Source organism: Rissa tridactyla, chromosome 2 (assembly GCF_028500815.1).
Source record: "Rissa tridactyla isolate bRisTri1 chromosome 2, bRisTri1.patW.cur.20221130, whole genome shotgun sequence".
Taxonomy (NCBI): domain Eukaryota; kingdom Metazoa; phylum Chordata; class Aves; order Charadriiformes; family Laridae; genus Rissa; species Rissa tridactyla.
The window spans coordinates 93,527,446-93,549,789 of NC_071467.1; the positions used below are offsets into that span (position 1 = coordinate 93,527,446).

The window sequence follows — 22,344 nt, forward strand, 5'->3', positions numbered from 1 at the left end:
AGCGACACGTGATGTGTCTCCTTATCAGGGTGCGCGGGGCAGCGCGGGGGCGGGCAGGGGGCGGGGGCGCCCGCGGAGCGCGGCGCGGACGGGGACGCGGTGCGGCGGGGTCCCTAAGCGTGCCCATCTCTCCCCCCCACCCCCCCCTCCCCTCATCCCCCCCTCCCTCCAGGGAGGCGCGGAGGACGGGAAGTTAGCGCGGAGTTGATGAACTTTGCACATCCCACAGAAACGCCATTTTGATTCCTTTTTTTTCCGGAACAAGTTTGCGGCTCCCTCCCGTGCGCGCTCCCCCCCAACACCCCCCCCCCCCCCCCTTCCCCGACTCCTCCGCCTCGGCGGCGCGCCCCCGCGGCCCCCCCCGGCGGCCCATCCTCCCGGCATGTCGCGGCGCAAGCAGCCCAGCCCCAGCAAAGTCCGGCGTAAGTACCGCGGGGCTGCCTGGCCGCCGCGCTCCCGCACAAAGGGCAGGAGCGTGCCTTAGCTCCGGAGGGATCTCTCTCTTTTTTCCTTCTTCTTCTTTTCTTTTTCTTAAGAGGGAAGGGGGGGTGTTGGGGGGGGGAGAAGGAAAGAGGAGGAAAAATGAACTTCTGGGAGGGGGCAGGCGCGGGGGTGAGGACGTTGCAGCGTGTCGGCTGGTCGGGCGACTTCTTTAAAAAAATGAAATGCTTGTTAAGGGGGGGGGAAGTTTCCTTTAAAAAAAAAAGAGGAGGAAAAAAAGTTTGGCTGGCAGCGGTGGAGATGATGATGAGTTCGTGCAGCCTCCCTCTTCCCCCGCTCCTCCCTCTCCTCTCCTCCCTCCGCGGCTCCTGTTTTTTTTTTTTTTCTTTTTTTTTTTTTTCCCCTTCCCTGTTGCAGACTTTCTACCAACCAGCGGCACCAGCCGCGGCGTTTTGCCTTCAGGACCTGATGCTCATCCATATTAAACCGTCTGAGCTCAGGAATCCGGCCAGATCATCCCCCCCCTCCTGCTGCAAAGTTTATTTTTAACCAGCCACCGCCACAATTTGGATGGGGCTGCGAGGAAGCAACATCTTCTAGCCCGGCTTCGCCCCCGTCTCCCGAGCCCGCAGCCGCTTTGCCTTTTTAACTTTTCCTGCGGGCTGATTTTCCTGGCGGCGGGTCCGGCGGCGGCCGCTGCCCGCTGTTCCCGGACGGGAGGGCCGCAGCCGGGAAGTTGGGATGAAGGCGCCCTTTCTCCGCAGGTAGAGCCGGCTCTCGCCGCGCATCTCTCCGCTCACTTTCCGCTTCCCCCCCCCCCCACTCCCCCTTAACTCTGGCGGGGCCGGCCGTGCTTTCCCTTCCTCGGCACCCCGGTACCTCTCCGTTCTCCTCTCTCCCCCTCTTTATTTTGTTTTATTTATTTTTTACCCCTTTCCTCCTCTTTCTCCAACCCCCCCCCCTCGGTAGGGACGTGCGTGTCCTTTCCCCTCCCAGCCTGCGCGGCGGCGGGGGGGGTGGGGGGGAGCCAGGCCTGGGGGGGGGTGCTGCCCCCCGCGGGTTTCCCCCTTGGGTCCCCCCCCCGTCCCGCTGCCTTTGTGCGGTGCCAGGGACACATCCCTGCGCGGCGGGGCCAGCGGCGGGCAGGGACGCCCGGGCGGCGTCACCACTACAGGAAGGAGCAGGGCAGCATCCGAGGCGGGAGGGGCGGTGGGGGTCCGGGCCGGGGCCGCCCTCGTCCCCTTCACCCCCCATCTTTGCGGAGGATGGGGGGCAGTGGCACCACCCCCCCAACCCCCCCGCAGCGTTGGTGTTTTGGGTGAAAACAAAGTTTGGGGCCGCGCGGCTGCTGCCGTGTCCCTCCCTCTTCCCCCCCCTCCCCGCGGCGCGGTGCCCGGCGCGGATGGGAGCCGGCCGCGACCCGTCTCTCAGGCGACTGCGCTCCCCATCGCCGTTGCTACGGGCCGGGACCCCCCCTCTCCCTCCCCGGGCGGCTCCGCGGGGGCCGCGGTGAGGATGCGAGGCGGATCCTCCCGCTCAGTTAATAATGCGGGGGGTTCTTCTCCTCTCACCCCCCCCCCCCGCCTTCCATCCGCCGAGGGTGGCGGGGGCTCCGGGCCGGGCCGGGGAGCGACGAGATGCTGCAACTTTTTTTTTCTTTCAGCAGAGGAGGGAGGGCGGTGGATTGAACTTTGTCATGTCGCAGATAAGTTTCCTCTGGCTTCTTCTCCCTGCACTTCTCCCCCGCCTCCCCTCCGCACGCACGCTTGCTTTTTTTCTTCTTTTTTTTTTTCCCCCGCTTTTTTTTTTTTTTTCCCTTATTTTCCTCGTTTCACCTCTCGGCTGCAATATCTTCGCCTGGCTCGGCATCCTCCTCGCCGGGTTATGCAGGAGGAGGAGGAGAGCGCTTCTCCTTGGCTCAGCACATTTCCCTGCCCGGCCCGTTCTGCTCCGCTGGGCTGCGCACCCCGCGGAGGCCCGGCCGCCTCCCTGCCCCGCTGCCTTCCCTCTCTCCCTTCTTCCCTCCCACGGCCACCCCGGGGTGTCCGGCTCGGAGCTGATGCTCTGGTCCTGCCTGCACAGGAGCCCCAGCATCCTGCCCGGGAGCCGCCGAACTGATTTCTGCAGGGAAGAGCGGGGTGGGGGGACCAACCATCCGGTTTTGATCCTGACTCCCCCTTTGGCCCGTCTTCTGTTGTAGATAAGATCAAGTGTGGTTACGTATTTTAGAAAGTAGTTAAACGTCTAGTTCGGTGGGATTTGGGGGCAGTGGTCGAGGAGAGGCAGCAAATGCAGCTGATCTTTCTTACCATTCCAACATCCAGCCCTGTGCCTTAGAAAAAAAAAAACACAACAAACTTGCTTATTAACAACAGGAGCAGTTGCTAAATAACGCCGTCTTGTCACCCCTGCAGTGCACAGTAGACAGCTGTTGTGATGGCTGAAGTTTTTTCGTTGAGGTCTGTCGTTTTGACACAAGCCCCGAGTTTTGTTACCGCAGTTCCTGTTTTCCACAGGGTCAGCGTGCGTGAAAGGGATGCAGTGACTCAGGGTCAGGCCAGCCATATTTGTTTTAGGTTTTAATTTTCCCTTTGAAGACTTAAGGGTATATAGTCTTTTTCTTGGTGTGCCTGCATAATACCGATTAGCCTTAACGGGAGTTGGGTACATCCAGGGAAGAATAGGCCCTTTTGTTTGTTAGAAACCCAGAAACAGCATGAATCCATCATCCAATCAATCAGAGTACCAGGGCTCTCCCTCACCTGCCGGCAGGGACACATCCAGCCTCCTTTCTTGCTACAGGGCAGCTGTGCTCGGCCTGGTGTCGCCTTTTTTGCTCCCTCGCCTTCCTCCTGCTGGCAGCCGTATTTGGAACTGAATTCGTATTGTGGAGGTGGAAAACCACCATCCTTTAAGTAGAGTCGAGTAAACTTTTCTTCTGCTCTAATTTCACTGCCAGCTTCAAGTTGTCAAACTGTTGTTTGTCCATCGGTAGTGACTATTTATGTAGCCACTCTTACACATTTCTTTTAATAACTAATGACCCTAAAGAAAATATATATAAAAATATATAAATATATATATATTTGGCTTGGTATTGAGTCAGAATATAACAGGGTGTTTGCTGACTCTTTTTCTGGGATTTTTTGTTTGTTATGGTATTTTTTCACCCGGACCTGGGTGTTTGAAGCTTTATTTGCTTGCAGATTTCAGTGTCGTGAAACATCTTATTCTGATGCAGCTCGCCCAGGTTTTGTGCCCATTCTTAACTCTTTACAATATTCCGTGACCCTCTGACGAAATGGCTTTTCTTTTGGATTCTGAGGGTCAGGAGATTCTTGAAGTTTCAAAACTGGGAAAGCTGAAGGTCTTAATTATCTGTCAGTAGTATCTACAATCTCCTTTGGTACAAAAGGCAAGTGCAGTGTTTCCCAAGGCACACAAACATTGACTTCTCTAGTGGTTTTCTCAATCCTTAAGGATTTTATCACTTTACCTACACTGAAGTCACACTGCAGTCGTAACAGTAGCTTGACTTTAGCCTGTGAAAGTTCCTTCTTCAGCAGAAATGGTTTGGATTGCTCTCGGTTGGATTTCTCATTTAAATAAAAACTGTTCATGTTGTACATTGTATAGGTTAAAAACATATAGATAAATCGCTTTGGTTATATTCATTATCCCTTGTAAAAGTAGGTGGTGCTTAGAAGGTCATAGGATAAGTGTTGCTAAGCAGCTAAACAGAAGGATGCTAAAATTAACCTGAGTGTTTTTGTAAGGGATTCACTTTTTAGGTTGCAATAATTTTTTTTTATTGACTTAAAATACATTTTTTGATAGTAAGATGCCTGAAAAAAAAATACTTAGATGCATGAATAAAGTTTTCCAGGGGACTGTGTTGAGTGTTCAAGTTATCTACATACAGGAGTAATTCCACCCTCCCCCAGTATGCCTCAGTTTTACCAGCATTGGGCCCTCGATTTGTGCCCTTTGCAAATGTCCTTCCAGAGTTATCTGTTGCTGCAAGAGCATCTGATGTATGTTGGATAGCAGCCTGTAGGGACAGTCTTGGGAAAAAAGAAACTGCAAATGTTCCCCAGGAACAGGCAGAAAACAAGTAAATCCTGTTAGGCTGAAATCTATGCATGTGCAGAAAAAGCCCCTTTTAACTTTTTGATGAATGATGCCTAAGTTTGTAAATCTCTGTTTTAGGTATACGCTCTCAAAACATGTGAAATCATGTCGTCTTCTTTCAGTGCAGTGGAGGTTGTTTCAAAATGAGTGTGTTATTGGACCATGTCACTGGACCTGTTTGAGAGGGCTGCCTTGATGATGTGGTAGCTTCTTTCCTGGGAGATAATTGTCTGTAGAGGAGGACGGTAGTGCAGCTTTCGGTTCTCCTGAAGTGAGTGAGAATGCCTCTTGCTCTGTGTCTTTTTCTTTTACGTCCTTACTGAATTCAAGCAAGACGGTCAGTCATGGGATTACAGCTTTAAAATACGCTTTTCCAAGAGTATTCTGCAGCTTGGAAAGGGGCCAGGAACTGCTTCGTGTTCTTTTGAGTACAGCTTCAGCGTGGATGGAGTGCTCAGGTACCCTGCAGCTTTGCTGGGAAGCGTCTCGAGAAGCAGATGTAAACTTTGGGGGTGAGAAGGAATTGCCCCCTGAGACCATGCAGAAGCTTGTTTCTTATTTTTGGGTGGGAGATTTCTCTTGCCAACTTGTTCTTCAGCAGTTAAAGCAGATTTTCTTTGGGGAGGCATATGAGGAATTCTTTCTCTCTGTGTGTTGGGGGTTTTTTTGGGTTGTTTTTTTGTTGTTTAGGTTTTTTTAAATATCCTATGTAAACCAGCAACTATGGGAGCTGTGCCTACCCCCCTGCCCTGCATTTATAAGCATCTTTATAGGCAGTGATTTCAAAGGCAGGACTCGGGTATCTTTGGAAGTGCCACTCTGGTGATACACTGAAAAGTTAGCTATTTCTGCGGAGCCAGGAAGGGCTTGAAAGTTGCAGAGCTTTGCCAGGCCAGGTTTGGTTATCAGCGTTTGATTACAAATGAAAATAGGTGAGGTTGGCTGAGGCGGGAAGTGCTGGCTCTGTTCTGGGGTACTTCTGAACAGGAATTTCAGGAGCATTGGCTCTTTGTTCTTCTTGGGTGCAATAAATCTGGTGATGGCTTATCTTTGATGTCTGCCAGTCATGATGTTTTTCCCACCTGAAGGTGTTCCCTCCACCCCACCCTGTGCCTCTGTTTTGAATAGCAGGATTTGAGGGCCAGTGGCTTAGAGAAGCGCGGGCTTCCGAGGCAGCAGGACCAGAGCATCTCTTCCCTCAGCATTTTACTCACAGCAGGGTGACAAAACCTATTTAGAGCTCGGGCTAATGCTTTATTATGAAATACTAAAAGTCCGAGTAATTGCCAGCTGGGGCATATGCTGTGGACTCCCGTCAGAGGGCTTGTTCGTGTTGTGCTGGAAAAGGGTCAGAACAAGGAAAAGGGCCTGGACAAAGGGGAGAAGAGTCAGTGGGATACTTGGCTCATGGATGTGCTGGTGTTAAACCTGCTAGAGCAGCCTCCTGCAGTCAGAAAGGAGCAGTCCTGATGTAACTGAGCAGCGCCTGGACCCGTGCTTCCTTTAGAAACAACACAGGCCTTCTGGTGTATCCTGCTTGCTTTTTTTTTATAGTGGCATTTCAGCTTTCAGGTTGGCCAGCCTAGCAATCAATAAAGGTGGTTGCCTTTGAATAGGTGCTTTACACAAAAGAAGTAGCTGATGGGTGGAGACTGTTTATTCAGAGTGATTCAACTAAGTAAGGCTAAGAGAATGTGAATACCTCTTTAAAGATGTAGAGAAAGGCAGCTGTTTTAACAACAGGATTCACCTGCAGGGTCCCAGCCATCCGCAGAGGTGCTACAGCAAGGGAAGAGAAAAGCTGTCAAAATCCCCCAAGGGTGTTGTTAGGCTCCTGAACTAAAATAGGTATTCCAAGGACTATTAGAGAGGGAAGCCTTTCAGGCCTTGATTGCCTCCTTTCCCCCCCTTCCCCCCCCCCCCTTGCCGATCTTCCCGTAGAAACACGTGGAATTCAACTTTCAAATTCCGCTGTTCTCCTACACCTAACCTTCCTGAGCAAAAACGTTTTGTGTTTAATCTTACTTAATTATTTACTTATTTAATCTCGGGATTTCGAGGGAGATCCCTTTCCTTTTGAAGAAGCCATTCCCTCATCCCGGTGTCTGAAGTTTCTTTGAGAGCCGTTTCCACGAGTGACGTTATTTGTGTAGAGCTCTCGAAAAGTGTGGGAGAGCTGCCTGCACACAGTGGCCAAGTGCCTTCCCAGTGTAATTTGTCAGCTTTGAAAAATTGAATTTTGACTCTTAAGCCAGTCTGGGCAAAAAGTACATTAAGCATCTCGGACGTTTTCTGTGCTGATGTGCTAGTTCAGTTCTAAAACATAAATGTATTTTGTGGTTATGTCCCGGTTTGAGGTAAAACAGAACCAATTTTCTGTTTTGTAATTTTACTTTTTAGATGGGCCTCTTCTAATTGACTAAATAGTGGAAGTGCCAGCCACTGATACGTGTAAGACTTCTCCGCTTGTCATCTCCTGGTGGATATTTTAACAGGTGTTAGCATGTGCTTTCTTGAAACAGCACAAACGGACTCGTAGGTGTTTTAGGAATGGGTGGCGTGCATCATCCGTCCTTTGAAAACCGGAGGATGATGAACCGTTGACGGACCTTTTTTTAGTTAATTTAGGTATGTGCTTCCTCTCTGAAGATGAGAGGAGCAAAACGATGCACACATTGAAGTGTAGCTGGCCTTTGCTTTTATATTGTGTGTGATTAAGCTATCTTTAACTCGAGCCCTTGTTAGTCCCGTTTCGTACGGCAGGTGATGTCAGTGTTCAAGTGTATCGGTACCTGGGAGTGCTTTGCTCAGAGCGCTTGCATCACAGCAATAAATTCCATTCCTGTGGTCAGGCCGAGCTCCTTCACACTGTTAACATTATGGCTTTGACAATGGAGAACTGCTTTGGATTTTGCCCCAATAAGCAGCAGTACTTCCTTGTATTTCCTTTAGGGAGCAACATCACATAATTTGGACCACTCACAGATTTGGGCAGGGGAAAGACCCTAGTTTAAGTTCCTCTTTTTGTGACACAAAATGCATTTTCTTCATTAAATTAAGTTTGTTATGTCTCATTGCTCTTAGCGTTTTGAGAAGCACCCAGGACATGAATACCTGTGTGCTGTTCTTCATTCCTGTGTGCATTTTTTTTCTGGTGTTGATGCAGTTGCCTCTGTATCAAGGACAACAGGTGGCTGTGGCGTCTTGAGCATGTGCTTGTCTGCTTTGTCCCCCCCTTCTCCCCCAAAGCCTTACAGTATCCTTGCAGCACAACTCATGTATTTTGCTCTCTATACATCCCGATGCTTTTTGATGGAAGGAAGGAAGGAAAGCTGCAGGAGGAGGCTTGCTTTTTAAGTGAGACACTGGAGGCCCAGGAAGTGGAAGCACGTGCCATAGAAGCTGGTTGTGGAAGAGATGTAGGTGGGTTACTAAGGACTTCCATTTGTGAGGTTTGACGCTTATTTTCCAGGGGAAGAAGTATGAGTGCAACACGAAGTGCTTCCCTATGGAGATGTAACTTACGCCTTGTATTCAATTGATTCGGAGGGTATATTTCTTTTGGTCTGTTTTTCTAACTGCTGCAGGTATTGTTTCCTCCTTATCAGATGGTCCAGCCAGGTGTCGCTTAGGACATCTTCCTACATTTCCAAGTAAGGTTCAAAACCATGGTCCTTGGCAGCCTCTGGAACAAGTCTTGGAGCAACTTCCCACCTTTACAGCTGATAGGTGTCTTTTCTGCTTGGTAAGATCTCCTGGCAAGTCTTTGAACTGTCAGGAGCCTGGCTGTCCATTTTGCAAAAGCGTAAAGAGAGCTGTACCACAGTGCCGCTATTCCCCTGGTGTAAACTTGGTTTATTGTTGGAAACTGTGCTTTTCTTTAAATAGTGAAGGCTTTATTTTTGTATAAGCCCTACCTACACTTTGTGGGAGAAATCTTCTCCGTCCTCTGTCTCCATTCCTCCTTTTTGGGAAATGGCAGTGTCTTTTTGCTGAGCGTGAAGTGCCCACCATGTTCCACTTAACCAGCGGGTGAATTTCTAGGGGTGGGTGAAATGATCCGTACCTTGGAGTGGATGCCGGTTACCTTGGGAGGAAGCTGTGCAGATTATAAACTCTGCAGGAAGGAACTGGGGGATTCTGTAAACGCTGCAGCCCTGCTAACTGCAGTTCAAGCAGTTCCCAATCTCTACTTGCAAAGCTTTTGGAACTTGTAAGCTCTTTAAATCTAGGGGCTGAGGTTTGTCCACGGTTCCCTTTTCCTTCGAGAAAGAAAAAAAGATAGAAATAAATGGTAAGGTAACTAATTTTAAATGCTCAAAAGCGAGCAAACGGAAGTTAAGTGTTCACAGAACAGTTAAGCGGGCCAAGCTGAACACAGATGGTGCCCCGTTATGGTTGCCGTTATGTGTTTAATAAATCAATAGATGTGTAAATAGTATGTAGAAGTGGAAAACATGGCTTCATTGGAATCAACAGCAAAATTCTTTCAGGCTTCCCTGGACTAAGATTTTATGTGGGGTATATACAGCTGAAAGCTCTTGAGCATTCACAGCATGAAAAATGCTAGGAAACTTTAAAAAACTGAAACACTAATAGCGTCTTTGTATTTTTCTGGTGCTTGAAATTCCTACAGGTGTAGTTACAAAGTCAGTGCATCTGGTTTAGGAGCTTGTTTGATAAACGTCAAGCTGAATTTGCGATATAATAGCCTATTTCAACTAAATTCTCTTTGATCCTGGTTTTGGGCATCGCTGAAACAGTGTGGCCATTGCTTCATCCTTTTACTAAATCCTAGAGGCTGTGCTTTAACTTTCTTGAGTATATTCGCTGTGGCAAGTGGGAGGAGGACTTGGCCTTCTCAGGCCTGTCCTTCCCTGCAGGAAAAGGGGAATGTAGAGAATTTTCCCCGAGGATGGATCTGGGGCAGAGATGGCCCCTGCATGTTTGGGGCCAGAGTTTTTATTTACACCATTGCATAACTCTTAATCTCCATAGGAAAAGATGTGGGTTAGTAGATTTGCAACACCACAGAGTTGCATGTGGCCGTGGTCTGCCTGATAGCCGACATGTGCTAGAATAGCATAGTAGATTTTACTGATGATGCCTGGCTGGGGTCGTCCTGGAATATTGGGTGACCCCATGCAGAAGGATCTGCTGTTGCCTGACTTTCAACCTCGTGCATTGGCAGCCTTTCTTATGCCTGCACTGCCTGAATCGTCTGACTTACAGTAAATGTTTCCGTTTTTGTGCTCACTGTCTTTCCAAAATGATTGCTAAAAAGTATTTGGGCCAAAAATAATTTACACTGGACAAGAAGATGCCAGCAGCATGTGCGGATTGCATGCTGTAGTTACTGTCCCAGCTAGTGACTCAAACGGAGGCGCACAACCCAGTAGCACAGATGTGGATTAGGAGAGTCCAGGCTGCTGATTTAAAAATTTCCACTATTTCTGGTGATGGATGTTTATATGAGCTGCCTAGTCCAAAGACCCAAGAAGTGAGGTGGTGGTGGTCTTTGTTTAATTCCCGGTATACAGATGCCAAGTGTTATGCTTTGATTTCCTACACTGTAAACTCTTTGGGGCAGGGATCAGCATTCAATTACCGAGTTTTGAAAAGCCACCTAACACATTGTGGAACTGACCTGCTCAGCACTACCTCAGTATAAATGTTTAATTATAACTATCTTCTTACCCCATGGTGGAGCCTTTCCAGATAGCAAGGTTGAGGCATGCTGGGAACCTGCACTGCTGCTGGTGAGGTGTCTGCGTATAAACAGAGAGCTTTGGTTCCAAGGCAGAATTTGGGCAGCTCTCATAAATGCCTAGTTTGCACACGATGGACAAAGATTCATTTATTTATTTATTTATTCTAGGCAGTATAGGTGCAAGTATATACACGTGTTCCAGGGGTCTGCATCTGGTTGGTTGGTTTAGAAGCAAATACACTCCTAGCTTTAATACATATTTTAAAGCATCGCAGTTAGACCGTGTCCTTCTCTCTCCCTTTTGCTTTAGGTCTGTATGTAAAAATAACAAATTTCAAGGTTCTGAAATTGAGAAACTATAAGAAAAAACTGGGAACAGAAAGATGGCACCCCTTCAATACGTCACCTTCCCAAGACTTAAATGAAGTGCAATTCCTGTCTCGTGCTGTTCATAAAGTAATCTGTTCTCTTGCCTTGATTGACTTGTGTTGTAGCTTTAAACTGAATTCTTAAATCATCCCAACAGTGATGTATGTATGTTATGTTTATACAACATGAAAGCATATGGAGTAATGGAAACATCTAGAAATTAGACCTCCAGAGAAGACTCCCATTTTAATCAGGTTACTTACTTGGATTAAACCAACCCAAATTTAAAACATGTGGGCTCATGTACTAAACTAGTTGCGTTTTCAGCACTCCAGGGGTCTGTCTGGGAGTTCATCAGTGCGTTGTCTTAGTCTGTTCCAGCCAGCTTTGTAGGCGCAGTTCGGTGTTACTAAGGTTGGAATAAGCTGATGTCAGATTTTTGTCCACAGCACATAGCAAGTAGAGGTCAAACACTTGTGCAGCCGGTGATACTATGACTTGTTAAGAATGTACGCAGCAGGTCGCTTTTCAAAACATCTTTTGAAAAGCAGCCTGCGAGAGCAGTGCCATGTAGAAGAGACATGCATCTTCCTCTGGCATCAGCAAATGGATGCATCCTATCACATTGGACTGCTGAGCATGTTTAGTCATGTTGCTGTAATAAGCTCTGGGAACAGGAATGGGTTCTGCCCTGCTGCGCTTTGGGAAGATTTGAATGAATTTGACTGGTTTGTTCCAGGGAAACTCCTGTTTATATCTGCTGCTTTTGTGCTGGGTACAGAGAAGGAAGGAGTCGAGTTTGTTTCTTGTCTGAAGGGGGGTTTCTTTGCAGTTTAGGGTTGCTAACATTAGTGTACTTAAATTATTATCCCTTAGAAGAGGTAAAATTTAAAAAAAATCCTAAGCGACTCCTAGAATCCTTAGTGTTTCTGGTGCTGATAGCGCACAGACCTGCTTGCTTTTGAGATTCCTCTTTGCCCAGATAAACTGAGTATTAGGGACCCTTCTCTTGCATCCAGCTGTAGCCTTCAGGCATCCCAGTTTCTCCTGCCCTGGTGAATCATCCTGCAATGTACGCAGATGTAAATTTTAAATGTGCTGTGGTGGGGGCTACCATCTTTATCCTCTTCTTTTTGTTTTAACGCAGCTTAGCCTGATGCCTCTCAGGGTATTTTTTATATTTGCTGGGGGCGTGTGTGTGTATGTCAGAGGCAAGTCTAGATCATGCCAAACACTGATCCTGCAGACACTTTAAACACAGATAACTCTACTTAAGTAGGCTGTTCCATTTAAGTCAAAATACTGGCATGGGCGAAGTTAGGGGAAGTGTTTCAGGACTGGGGCCTGCGTTTAACTTTCAGAAAAAGTATTCCTGACACAAGCCAGAATCTTTAACCCGTGTAAGCTGCAGCTCCAAACTCGTCTCGCCGACTTCAGTTTCTGACCTACTTGAGGAGTTATTGCTCTGCCCGAGGAAGTGTCGCGGGTCTTGTGGCCCGAGAGGAATTGGCTTTGAAAAGAGACGGCAAGAAACGTGGCGGTGAACTCAAGCTCCTTGACTATGTGGTGCCTGCAAGAGTTAACGAAAGCACTCCAGCAGCTCATGTGCTCTCTGTGTGTGCATACTTTCCTAATCTTGACATGGGGTCGGAGCTGCCGGCTCCGAGGGTGTACGTGAAGTTGGCTTGGCTGTCACCTTTTCGCTCCCCGCATCTGGCTGCGGCTCAGCGCGGGGACGCTCCCCGCCACTGGGATTACCGGCTGCAGATAGCCAGCTGCCTAAAACTCGCTCCCGCGGGACTGGCTGGGCCCAAAGGTGCCCTGGTACACCTCGTCTGCCCTGACCATGCTCCCTGCCCTCGCGGGGAGCAGGGGAGGGAAGAAGAAAGTGCTACGGTGGCCCCTTTCCTGCATCTGGAAGATGTCTTGCACCCGCCTTGCGCTCTCGCGTTGGTCTGGGGGAGCTTTCTGCTGCTCTGCTGCTATCATCATTTGGCTGAAGAACAGCTGCCTCCAAGGATGGGGATCTGCTTTAAAACAGGGGAACAGCTGTACGGAGCGGGGCCCATGGGCCCGTCTCTGATGCTGGCGGACTGTCCCAACACATGGGGAGAGGGAGGACATTTTTCTCCTCTAGGTGACAAAGTCCGAAGGGCGACTTGGGCCTTGTCTGTCCAGGAAGAAAAACTACAGTTCCTTCAACCCACAAGCACGCTGTCAAAAATTGCTGAGCGTTTCTGACCAGAGGCTGGAAATGAAAGCCGCTTTTTTTTTTTTTTAATTTTTTTTTTTTTTTTGCTTAGGTTTCCTTGGAAAGGCTGCCAGTGGCCACCTCGCCCCACCCTGCAGACGTGTGGGCGGGAGTGGGGGTAGCCGGCAGGAGGGAACATCACCAAAAAGGCAGAGCGACTTGGCTCTTGGCCACGCACAGGAGCAGCAGCAGCTGCTTCGGTGGCCCCCGGAGCCTCACTGATGTCAGCAGAACCAGCGCTCCTTAAAATGCGGCACCGTGGGGGGGGGGGGGTGAGGGGGAGCAGGACTGGGACCAGGTTTAGAGGGGTAAGTAGTACATAAACCAACCTCTATGATTCTTTTTTTTTTTTTTTTTCCTCCCTCCTCCCCCCCCCCCTTCAAAACGAACCTCTGCTTTCTGTAGGAATGGGAACGTTTTGGATGAGTGAGTGAGAGTTATGAGAAATCCGTAAAAGTAGAATAAGTTACCAAAAGCAAGGAGCAGAAGGAATACGCGGTGTAAAATTTGTGTGTATCTGCAGTGTGTCTGTTTGCTTGTTGTTTTTTTTTTGCTTTTCAGAGGAGTGTGGCTAGGAACAGTTTGGTGCTGTTGGATAAATCTGTCAGTGCCAATCCCTTCTCTCTCCCCTGTGTTGTCTCTGAGAACCTGTCACGCTGTGACAGATCACACTGTCAAACATCGTACTGTGTTTGAAAAGTATCTGGCTTGCCTTGGGATGCCGTATGAAATACGGCAGGATGTGGCATCCTGCAGGGAGCATGTCATGTGTGCTTGCTTGGCCTCCTGTGCTTTTGCTTGAGCAGAGGAAGGGAATGTACATCAGAAGAACACAGTTGTTCGCAGTTCCCTTCCGCTCCCCTGTGTTGTCCCAGAGAGATGGCACTTCACGTTACCCATGACGTTTACCGAAGCCGTCTTTCTTTGTGTGTTGATACCAAGGGTCCCTGATGGTGAGAGCCTCTGGGTGGTTAAGGGTGGTGGGGCACCTCCGTGACATGGGATGCACAGTGCAGAATTACTCCTGTGATAGGTAAGGTACTGAACTGAATGAATGCGAGTTCCTCTCGGGCCCGAGATGACTTCTTCCAACTTAATAGCTAATACAGTAGTTTCGGAAAGTTGCAAGAGAATCTGACGTGTAGCTGGAAGTGCTGAGGGAAGAGGATACCAGCTTTTCCAGAACTGTGCAGCTCAATCACAGAACGAGGTTGGACTGGACATGAAACTGGATTCCAGGGTGACGTGGTGATTGCAGCCTCCGCCGGCTTTCCTTCTTCCCACAGCTGGGGAGCTGATTTTTCCCAGTAGGCCTGTGCCAGCATCGCCCTGCTGCTAGTCTTGTGGTGTTACCCCAACACAGAAGTCGTGCTTGAATTGCTTGCAAGTGGTATGCAGTGCACAAATCTAGGCGACGGGTAAGCCAGCCTATCCGGGCTTGTTGCAAAGCTGAATTTGCAAAATGCTGTCTCCATCAAGGCCAATGTAATAACAAGTTGCAGAGATTCCGTCTTGAAAAACAAACAGTGTAACGCAGGCTTTTGGGGAGGAGGGCGTTGTGCTTTTTTATAAGGCTTTTGCTTTTTCTTGACTCAGGTTAACTTCACGAGTTGGATTAACATTTCCTATATCATTCCAGAATTCTTGTAGTAATTAGCCAAAATGACACAGGGTCACAGCAGTTGTATGGGACTGAGTAAGCATCTATTCATGTTCTTTTCAACTGGGACAGTGGCATGAAGAATTTATTTACTGAAGGTCATAGAGGGAGACAGTAACAGAGGCAGAAAAAGAGCCCAAATGCTCTAAATCCAGTCCTGTGTCTTCACTGTTAGATCATGCTTCCTGTCTAGGCAGATGAATCCACATAAAAACCTTGGTTCACAAACAGATGACATTCAAGTACTCCCAGCGTTGTAAAATATGGCTAGGGCTAATATATTTGCTCTGACTTTCATCTTGAGTGCCTGGTGGAACACCTGTAAGTATTTACATTTTAACATGAGCTTTTGTACTTGTGAAAGCAGACAGTTTGACAGCAATGACCTCTCACACAAAAGCCTGAATAAGTGATGAACTTCCAACAAATCCATGACCTGAACTCTGCTGGATGCATATTGAAGGCGACAAGTTAATATGGCCTGTGGCAGTACCAACAAGAGGCCTGGCTCTGTGCTGGACTCTTCTGCTGGAGGTGGTCCACAGACATGCCTCTAGCCACTGTCCCTGCCCAAAGGCCTGGAAGTAAGCGTGCCTGTGCTCACTGCCCAGGTGAGGGCCTCGGGCAGATGTTTGCTGCAGAAATGGCTTCAGTGTTTTCAGAGGTTTCTCGTCCTGCTGCTCTGCTCTAACCTTGGGTCAGTGTTGCAGAGAAGGCAGAAGTGTGGATGTGTCTCTTCCCTCCCAAGCGGTGCCCTTCGGAGTTCGCTGTGATTCAGCTGTAGCGAGTGGTAGTTAGAACTTCAATTACGGGCAGCTCTGGAGTTGGACACGTCTCTGCTGCAAGTGTGGTAACCTCTGGCCGCCAGACAGGGAAGGCAGCCATGGTAGAGTAACCTCTGAAATCACCCTGACCTGAATCATGCTGAAGCTGTGGCTCCAGCGATGTTTCTTCAGGACTGCCCTGTCCTGGAATGAGCAGTTCCTGGTACCTGCTTCTCCATTAAAACTTGGGTTCAGAGTGGGGAATGCCACTTCAAGCTGACAGAAATGCCTCCGGTTGCATGGCGGAAGGTTTTTTAGTCCTGTGGAGTAAGTCATACTGCATTTTTTGCCTGCAAAACTGAAAACTAGAAGGAGTCCTGCTTGTGTCTAATACCAAGTCAGGCCAAAAGCCCATCTAGCCCAGCATGCTGATTGATGGAGATTTATCAAAACAGAATATGGCAAAAGGGCACCTATTAATGATGCTTTCCTAGTAAAATCTACCAGCAACATGCAGCTTCTGGAGTCTCCTGAGCCAAAGGGTTTTTATATAGGTTCAGTATTTAGGTTCAACAGTCCTTTTTTCTGAACTTGTCCAGCAGCTTTTTGAACCTGTACAGACATTCGGCATGTTGTGGTGGTGAGTTCTGCAGTTTAACTACATGCTTTGTTGGAGGGGAGGTGAAAAAACAACCTTCTAAACCTGCCCATTTGATGCTTCCACTTGATACCATTTAGGACTTTTACTATGGGAAATAGCTAGTAATCATTCACAACTGACCTTCTCCATACCTTTCAGGACTTTGTGGACTTCTGCTGTATCACCTCTGTGGCCTTCTTTCCGGGTTGGGTCTGAGTATCAGTTATTATGCAGAAGCTGTTCCATGCTTTTGATTACGTTGTTCACTGAACACTTGTTAGAGCTACAGTTTGCCGTGTTAACATCTATCACAGGCATATGCCAGAAGTACTTTATTTGCCTACATATTTATTGCTGTAAGACATATACTTGGACAGGCTTAAAGATTTCCAGGTGCTGCCAGGATTCTCCAGCAGCTTTTTTGGGAAACTTTCTCAGTGTTGGCAGGTTACAGGCAGAAGATGCTGATTGGTGAGGGTGTTTGCAGGTCTGGCTTGGCTGCTTCTATCCCAATTGCTTGAGAACTGCTTGCTTACAGGGTACTTTGCTCTCTGCCTTCTTTCCCAAATACACTACTGGTTTCTAAGAGCACCGGCCATGTATCCCTCCACTTAGTTTTTTTCCACCCCCTACAGATGGCAGCCTGAAGCACACCCTGCGTATCTAAAACCTTAGTGAATGCAACTTATCCAGAGACAAGGAGCATTCGTACTTGCCAGCTCTGGGGGTATTTTCTGGGGATATTTCACCCAAACCAAGTGATACTACTCACGAAAAAAAGTTTGCCTGCTTTCCTCATCCAAATGCTTGACTGCTTATATGGAATGATAACTAGGATTCACCCATCTGTTTGGTCTTGGCAAGTATCAGAGGAATTGGTTTGAACTCCTTGAAGGAGAATATTTCTTGATGTAACTCTATTCTGCTCCCATCCCCTTTTTTTGGTAGTCTGCCAACCCACTTGTCCACCTGTAGGACTGCTCTGTGGTGCTGGACTTGGAGATTTTAATTCTTGTGGCCAAAAGAGTTTTGCTTCAGTACTAATCATACTGCTAGTATTTACTTAAGTTAGATGGCTCCCAGGGCGCTTTACAAATCGGTGCCTACAATGCTACTGAAATGCAGCTGCTTCTGAAGTGCAGAGTGAGAAAGGAGAGGTTTAGATCAGGTCATGCTAACCCCTTTCTTTCTCTGTGAAGTCCTGCGCATTCTTCAGTACTGACATAGCCTAAAAAGGACCCTTGGCTTTTAAAGCCCTACCTTAACCTGCCCACCGAATGATGCATGCTGCTTGATTTGTGTTTAGCTGATGAAAAACTTTATTCCGACTTGCCAGAACTGTGAACTTAGTTGCAAGTAATATGAAGGGTGATGCTAGCGATTTCAAACCTTTTGGTAAAGAAAGCCTTTCACAGTGAGAAATCAGCTTTATCTAGGTTACTTATTCCCTTTATTAAGCCTCTCAGGACTGATGAAATATAGTGGTCTTAGGAGAAACAAGCCCTGTTCATCGTGTAGTACTGATTTATAATGATAATCTTTCCATGTTGCTGTGTATAAAACCATTCTAATAAGCTCTTCAGCACTTAATGCTGTACTTTGTGGGGCTCTGTGAATTTTATAGTGTTTGGAAGTAGCTAGCATATTTGTTTGGAGAAATGAGGCAGGGGCTGTCCTTTTAAACTATCAAGTTGTGGTTGTAGTTCTGACTGTTGAATTCAGAGCTTGTCTTGTATTGCTCTGCTGCTGCTCTACACATTTCATATCCTAAATTTAAATTTAGTATCCTAAAGGCCACACGAGGACCAAGGAATGGAGCCCTAGCATGGCATGTGCTTTGCAGGTGTCTCTCTGCTTTTGGGTGTTAGATGAGGAAAGCCTAAAAGCTAGCATAAAGTCACTGTGTATGTGTAAGCAGTAGGACATGTTTATGTTGCTTTAAGTAGAAGTAATTTCTTCTTAACTGCCTTTTTTCTTAGGGTGCATATCCTAAGTATTAAAGATCTTAAATACCTTGAAGGTGTGTCCTAAAGCGCTAGGCCACAAAGCTAATAAGGACTTCCTGTATTTGTCCCCCTGCCTTTCGAATGTTCAGTTTTGGCTGGATGAGTTCTCTAATCTGACTTGCTCTGCAGCTGATTCAGTTGTGGTGGCACAAGGAAGCAGTGGAGAAGACACAGCAGAGGAGGCCAGGACTTCCGATTGCAGTGCAGATAGGACAGATTTTAAAAGTCCGTCATTAAAAAGACTGGTGCTAAAACCATCAACACCATCACGTCTTTGTAGCAAAGCAGGGGCCGGGAGGAAAAGTGGAAGAATCGAGTGGAATGCCTTTTTGCCAGTTTATCTTTGCGGGGGCCTCAAATCAACCTCAGTCAGCTGCAACAGGGTAGGTTTAGACTGGACATTAGGAAAAAATTCTTCACAGAAAGAGTGGTCAGACACTGGAATAGGCTGCCCAGGGAGGTGGTGGAGTCACCATCCCTGAATGTGTTTAAGAGTCGTTTAAATGTGGTGTTAGGGGATACGGTGTAGGAGAGAACTTCGCAGAGTGGGGTTGATGGTTGGACTCGATGATCCCAGGGGTCTTTTCCAACCTAAATGATTCTATGATTGGGTGAAACAGGAGGCATTGCTTGCTAGGATGGATCCTGGAATCCATGCACCAGTGTTGCTGGGTTGATTAATTCTTGCACACAGAGCCTTATCCGAGCTCTGCCGCATAAGTGGGGGGTCATTAGCAGTGTCTGTTTATCTGTCCTCGTATATAGGAACTGCATCTGCTCTGGTTTTGGGCTTAGGGTCTTTGCTGGCTTGGAGTTGCAGTGTTGAAAAAACACCACAGCCATTTTTTGGGGGTTTATTTTTGAAGATGCTTCCTTTTTAACTTGTATTCTTACCTGCATTCTGGCTTCCAGCTTCGTTGAAGGTAAGAGTGAGCATTCATTCCATGTTTACTGTCAGTTCATGGTTATCTTTGTACTATGGTGCCAGTAACTGTACTGAAAGAGTGGCAGGCCTCTGTTAATAGAGTCACTTTCCCCTACCACCCCTTTTGCTTTTCCCACTTGCCCCTGTCTTTCAGGTACATTGTGGTGTTTGCCTTCAAAGGTTGTATTTAACACCACTTGTATTTAATGCTTTCCCCCACCACCACTTCAAGGCAAGTATTCTTCCAGGTATGTGACTACAAACAATGCAAAGGGAAAAATCTCAGTGGAGATCTGTGTGCAATGTTTGTTATCTCTTTGAAGCCGCCTTTTTCTTAAGAGTCTTTTGATATTTAGGTATTTCCTCCCAGCTTTCCCCTTTCTGATGTGTCTTTGCCTGGAAAACTAGAAAAATTTGTAATGTTGTTGAATTAGTGACTTCAGAATTGTCCTTGGCAACCTAAATATGCATTTGACATCATAGGATGAAGAAGCAGTTTAGCATCGACAGCAAAACCAGCTTAGGGAGGGGGGTTTGTTTTTGGTTTTCGTAATTTGTTTACCCCCTCACCTCTAGCAGTTCGTTCCTCTTGTTGTACTTTAACTCACCTCCTCTTCAGAGATGCTGATACAAGGGTTTGTGGGGTTTCTCTGTAAGCCTTATCTCTAAAATTATCTGGGTAGCCAGTCCTCTTTCTTTTTTTTTTCTGTCTTTCAACAGTCACACCTCACCAACTTTTGGTTTGGTCACTATAGGGGAAGCAAACCCTAGGCTTTCCCTGGCATGGGCATGAGCAGCTGGAGGAAGGGGAAGAGCTTCTGGAGAGGTGTTGACCCTCAGTGCAAGCGGCACAAAACTACATGCTGTTTGCATCAAGAGGCTTGAGAGTTTCAGCTGTGAAGATAGTCTCGTCTTCCCACCTTACCACACATTCTCTGTCTGCTCTCTTGATGCAAATCTCTTGATTGTGTTAGCTGTGCAAAAATTCTGTTGCTTCTGTAAATTGTGTCTCCTTTAGATGTTCTTTCTGCTCCCAAATTAATTTCCATCTTAAGAGAGTATCTTTCTTAATTACGCTTGATATTGTGTAAGGAGATCATGTTTCATCATGTAAGATTGTGGTCCAGGTTTTATGCTGGCTGAACTGGTACAAATCTGGTGCAACTTTGCCAGTGTCGGTGAAGCGTCTTTTGTGGAAGAAGTCCATTTGTGTGGCCAGGAGCAGAGTATCAATCACTGCACAGAGATACCAGCTTAAAGAAAACAATCGTGAAGACTGATGTAGGTTTTATTGGCATGCCCAGACTTATGTTATATGATATGAAACGAAACATATGCTAAAGGCCACGTGAGTACAATAACCGCAAGAGCACATTTCCAAGAAAATTGTCGTGTTGCAAATGAACGTGGACCTTGAAGGGGCTTTATGGCATCTGCACACTTGATACAGGCTCTATCAGCAGTTATCATCAGTTACAATAGTCCACTTGTTTTTAAATTTCTGAAGTCATTTTTTTATAACTGTTCGGGGGAGTAGCATGTAAAACAGGGCAGCATGTAGAAATCTAAAACTCCAGCCAAAAGACACCTCCTTTTTGTGTCTACGTGTTGCAGCTGTCTATCTCTTGGCAGCAGGCAGCCTGTGTAGAATGTGAGGTTTTAGCGCTGAAGCGTGGAAGAGTGAATTAAGGAGTTCTGAACTTAAAACGTTCTTTTCTAGGGAATTTCAGTCCTCACCGTTGCTTAGTTATTTGGAGACTATTTGTAGGGTTGGTTTTTTTCTTTCAGTAACTCCTTATATTCACAATATGATAAACTGAGACAGGTCACTAACTCTTCAGTTTTCTCAGTTATTCTACAGTTTAGTAATCAGATGAATTGCAGTCAGTTGCACGGATACCCAGCTGGGAGGAAATGCAAAAAAAGAGCATGCGTATATTTTTTTTATGGGGAAGAGAGGAGGAAAGGGAAGATTGCCGTTTTTCACCATGAAATAGAGTTTTGCATAAGCTGAATAAATAACCTTTTGTTTTAGGGATGTCAGCACAGGACGTGTTGTTTCTGCGTAAACTATGGATAGCATCATAACACCTAGGGCATAGTTGCATCTTTTAATCTCCTCTCCTTGCACCTGGAAAGGCAGAGGATTTTGCGAAACAAGCCAGTGTAGCAGCTTCCCTCCAATGACTCGACACTATGAGTATTTGCACTTTGGAGTAAGTCAGTGCACACTTTGGAACCATGCAGGCAAACTGATGAGAGAAAGGTGTAATACATTGTGAAGCTTTCCATTAAAACCTATTTTTGAAAAAAAAAACCCAAAACATCATGTGTTCAGTTACGCAGGTGGTGTCGGAGTGGAGGGTGGATACTGTGTCCTCGCTGCTCTGAGAGATGGCGTTGGGGTGATGACCTCCATCCATCTCCCTTGCAGGCTAAATCCTTGCCTTTTGCCCAGGCTCTTTGTTATTCCAGCCTGGGAATAACGGGGGATACGGTTTTCCTTTCAGCTGAGACATTTGTACTGCTGTAGTTGTTGCAGAAAGCTGGCATGGGCAGTTTTCGTAGGCCGATAGTGCTGCTGCCTTGCTAGCGAGGGCTGGGCTTCTCTGACCGAAGAAGGTACGCTTTAAAGTCCTTCAGCTTTTTGCGTGCACGGATGAGGCCTGACTTTTCTCTCCATTAAAAAAAAAAAAAAAAGCTAGACCTTTCCGAAACACGTGTAAGTTTTAGTGTGCAACAGCCGTGTGGTGCTTCATCAGGCTTCAGCGTTTCGGTGGTATTGGGTTTTTTTTGGTTCTTAAGTTTAGCCCGGCTTTTAAGCCCTCGCTCTTGGGGAGGCTGGTGTTGGAAAGGAGCGGGAGTGATGTCGGGGCGAGAGAGGAAGAGGACAGGCTAACCTTGGCACCTGGGGCCTGGCTATTATGTTGCGCTTCCTCTGCGGGGCGGCGCGGGCCGCGGGGCTGGCCCCGGCCACGTTCTCACGGCAAATGGAGGAAGTCGCCGCTGGAGCAGGAGCCGGGCTCCTGCATCTCCTCTCTCTCGCCTGGGGGATGGGGCAGGGTGGTGAAAGAGGGTTACACAAAGCACCGAAGCGGGTGGGGGGGAAGAAAAGAAAGAAAATAATAGTAATAATAATAATAAAAAAACCCAGAACATCCCCAACGCGATGTGCAAAGCTCGACAAACTTTTTGGAAAACTGACTACTTGGAGGGGAGGCCGGGAGGGGTTGGGGAGCGGAGATTCTTTCCCTGCTGGCGGCCAGGAAAGGTACCAGGGGAAGGAGCCGAGGAAGAAGGATGGAGGGGGGCGGCCGGCCGCTCCTCTCTCCCTGGTTGCTGACTAAACAGTTATGTCAGCTGGCAGTCGGCACGGCCTGGGGATTTGCGATAGAGCTCCTGGAGGGTGGGGGTGGCTGCGCTGGGGGGGAAGGGAGGGGAAGGGCC

At 47.5% G+C, this 22,344-nt stretch overlaps 1 protein-coding gene across 9 annotated transcripts in view; it reads left to right on the plus strand.

Annotated features, from left to right (window-relative positions):
* Window positions 1–326: 326 nt before the first annotated feature.
* Window positions 327–22,344, plus strand: part of RREB1 (ras responsive element binding protein 1) — a 124,959-nt gene continuing 102,941 nt past the window's right edge. For 5 of the 9 annotated variants that reach the window (XM_054192626.1, XM_054192623.1, XM_054192620.1 and 2 more), the window contains exon 1: window positions 681–1,205. Coding sequence is in view for 2 of the 9 variants with exons in the window: in XM_054192619.1 (XP_054048594.1) it covers window positions 383–422 (40 nt within the window). In the remaining 7 variants the exon portion in view is untranslated. Of the gene's footprint in view, window positions 423–680; window positions 1,206–22,344 lie in introns of those variants that run through there. The other 4 variants (XM_054192619.1, XM_054192628.1, XM_054192625.1 and 1 more) reach the window with 3 other exon arrangements.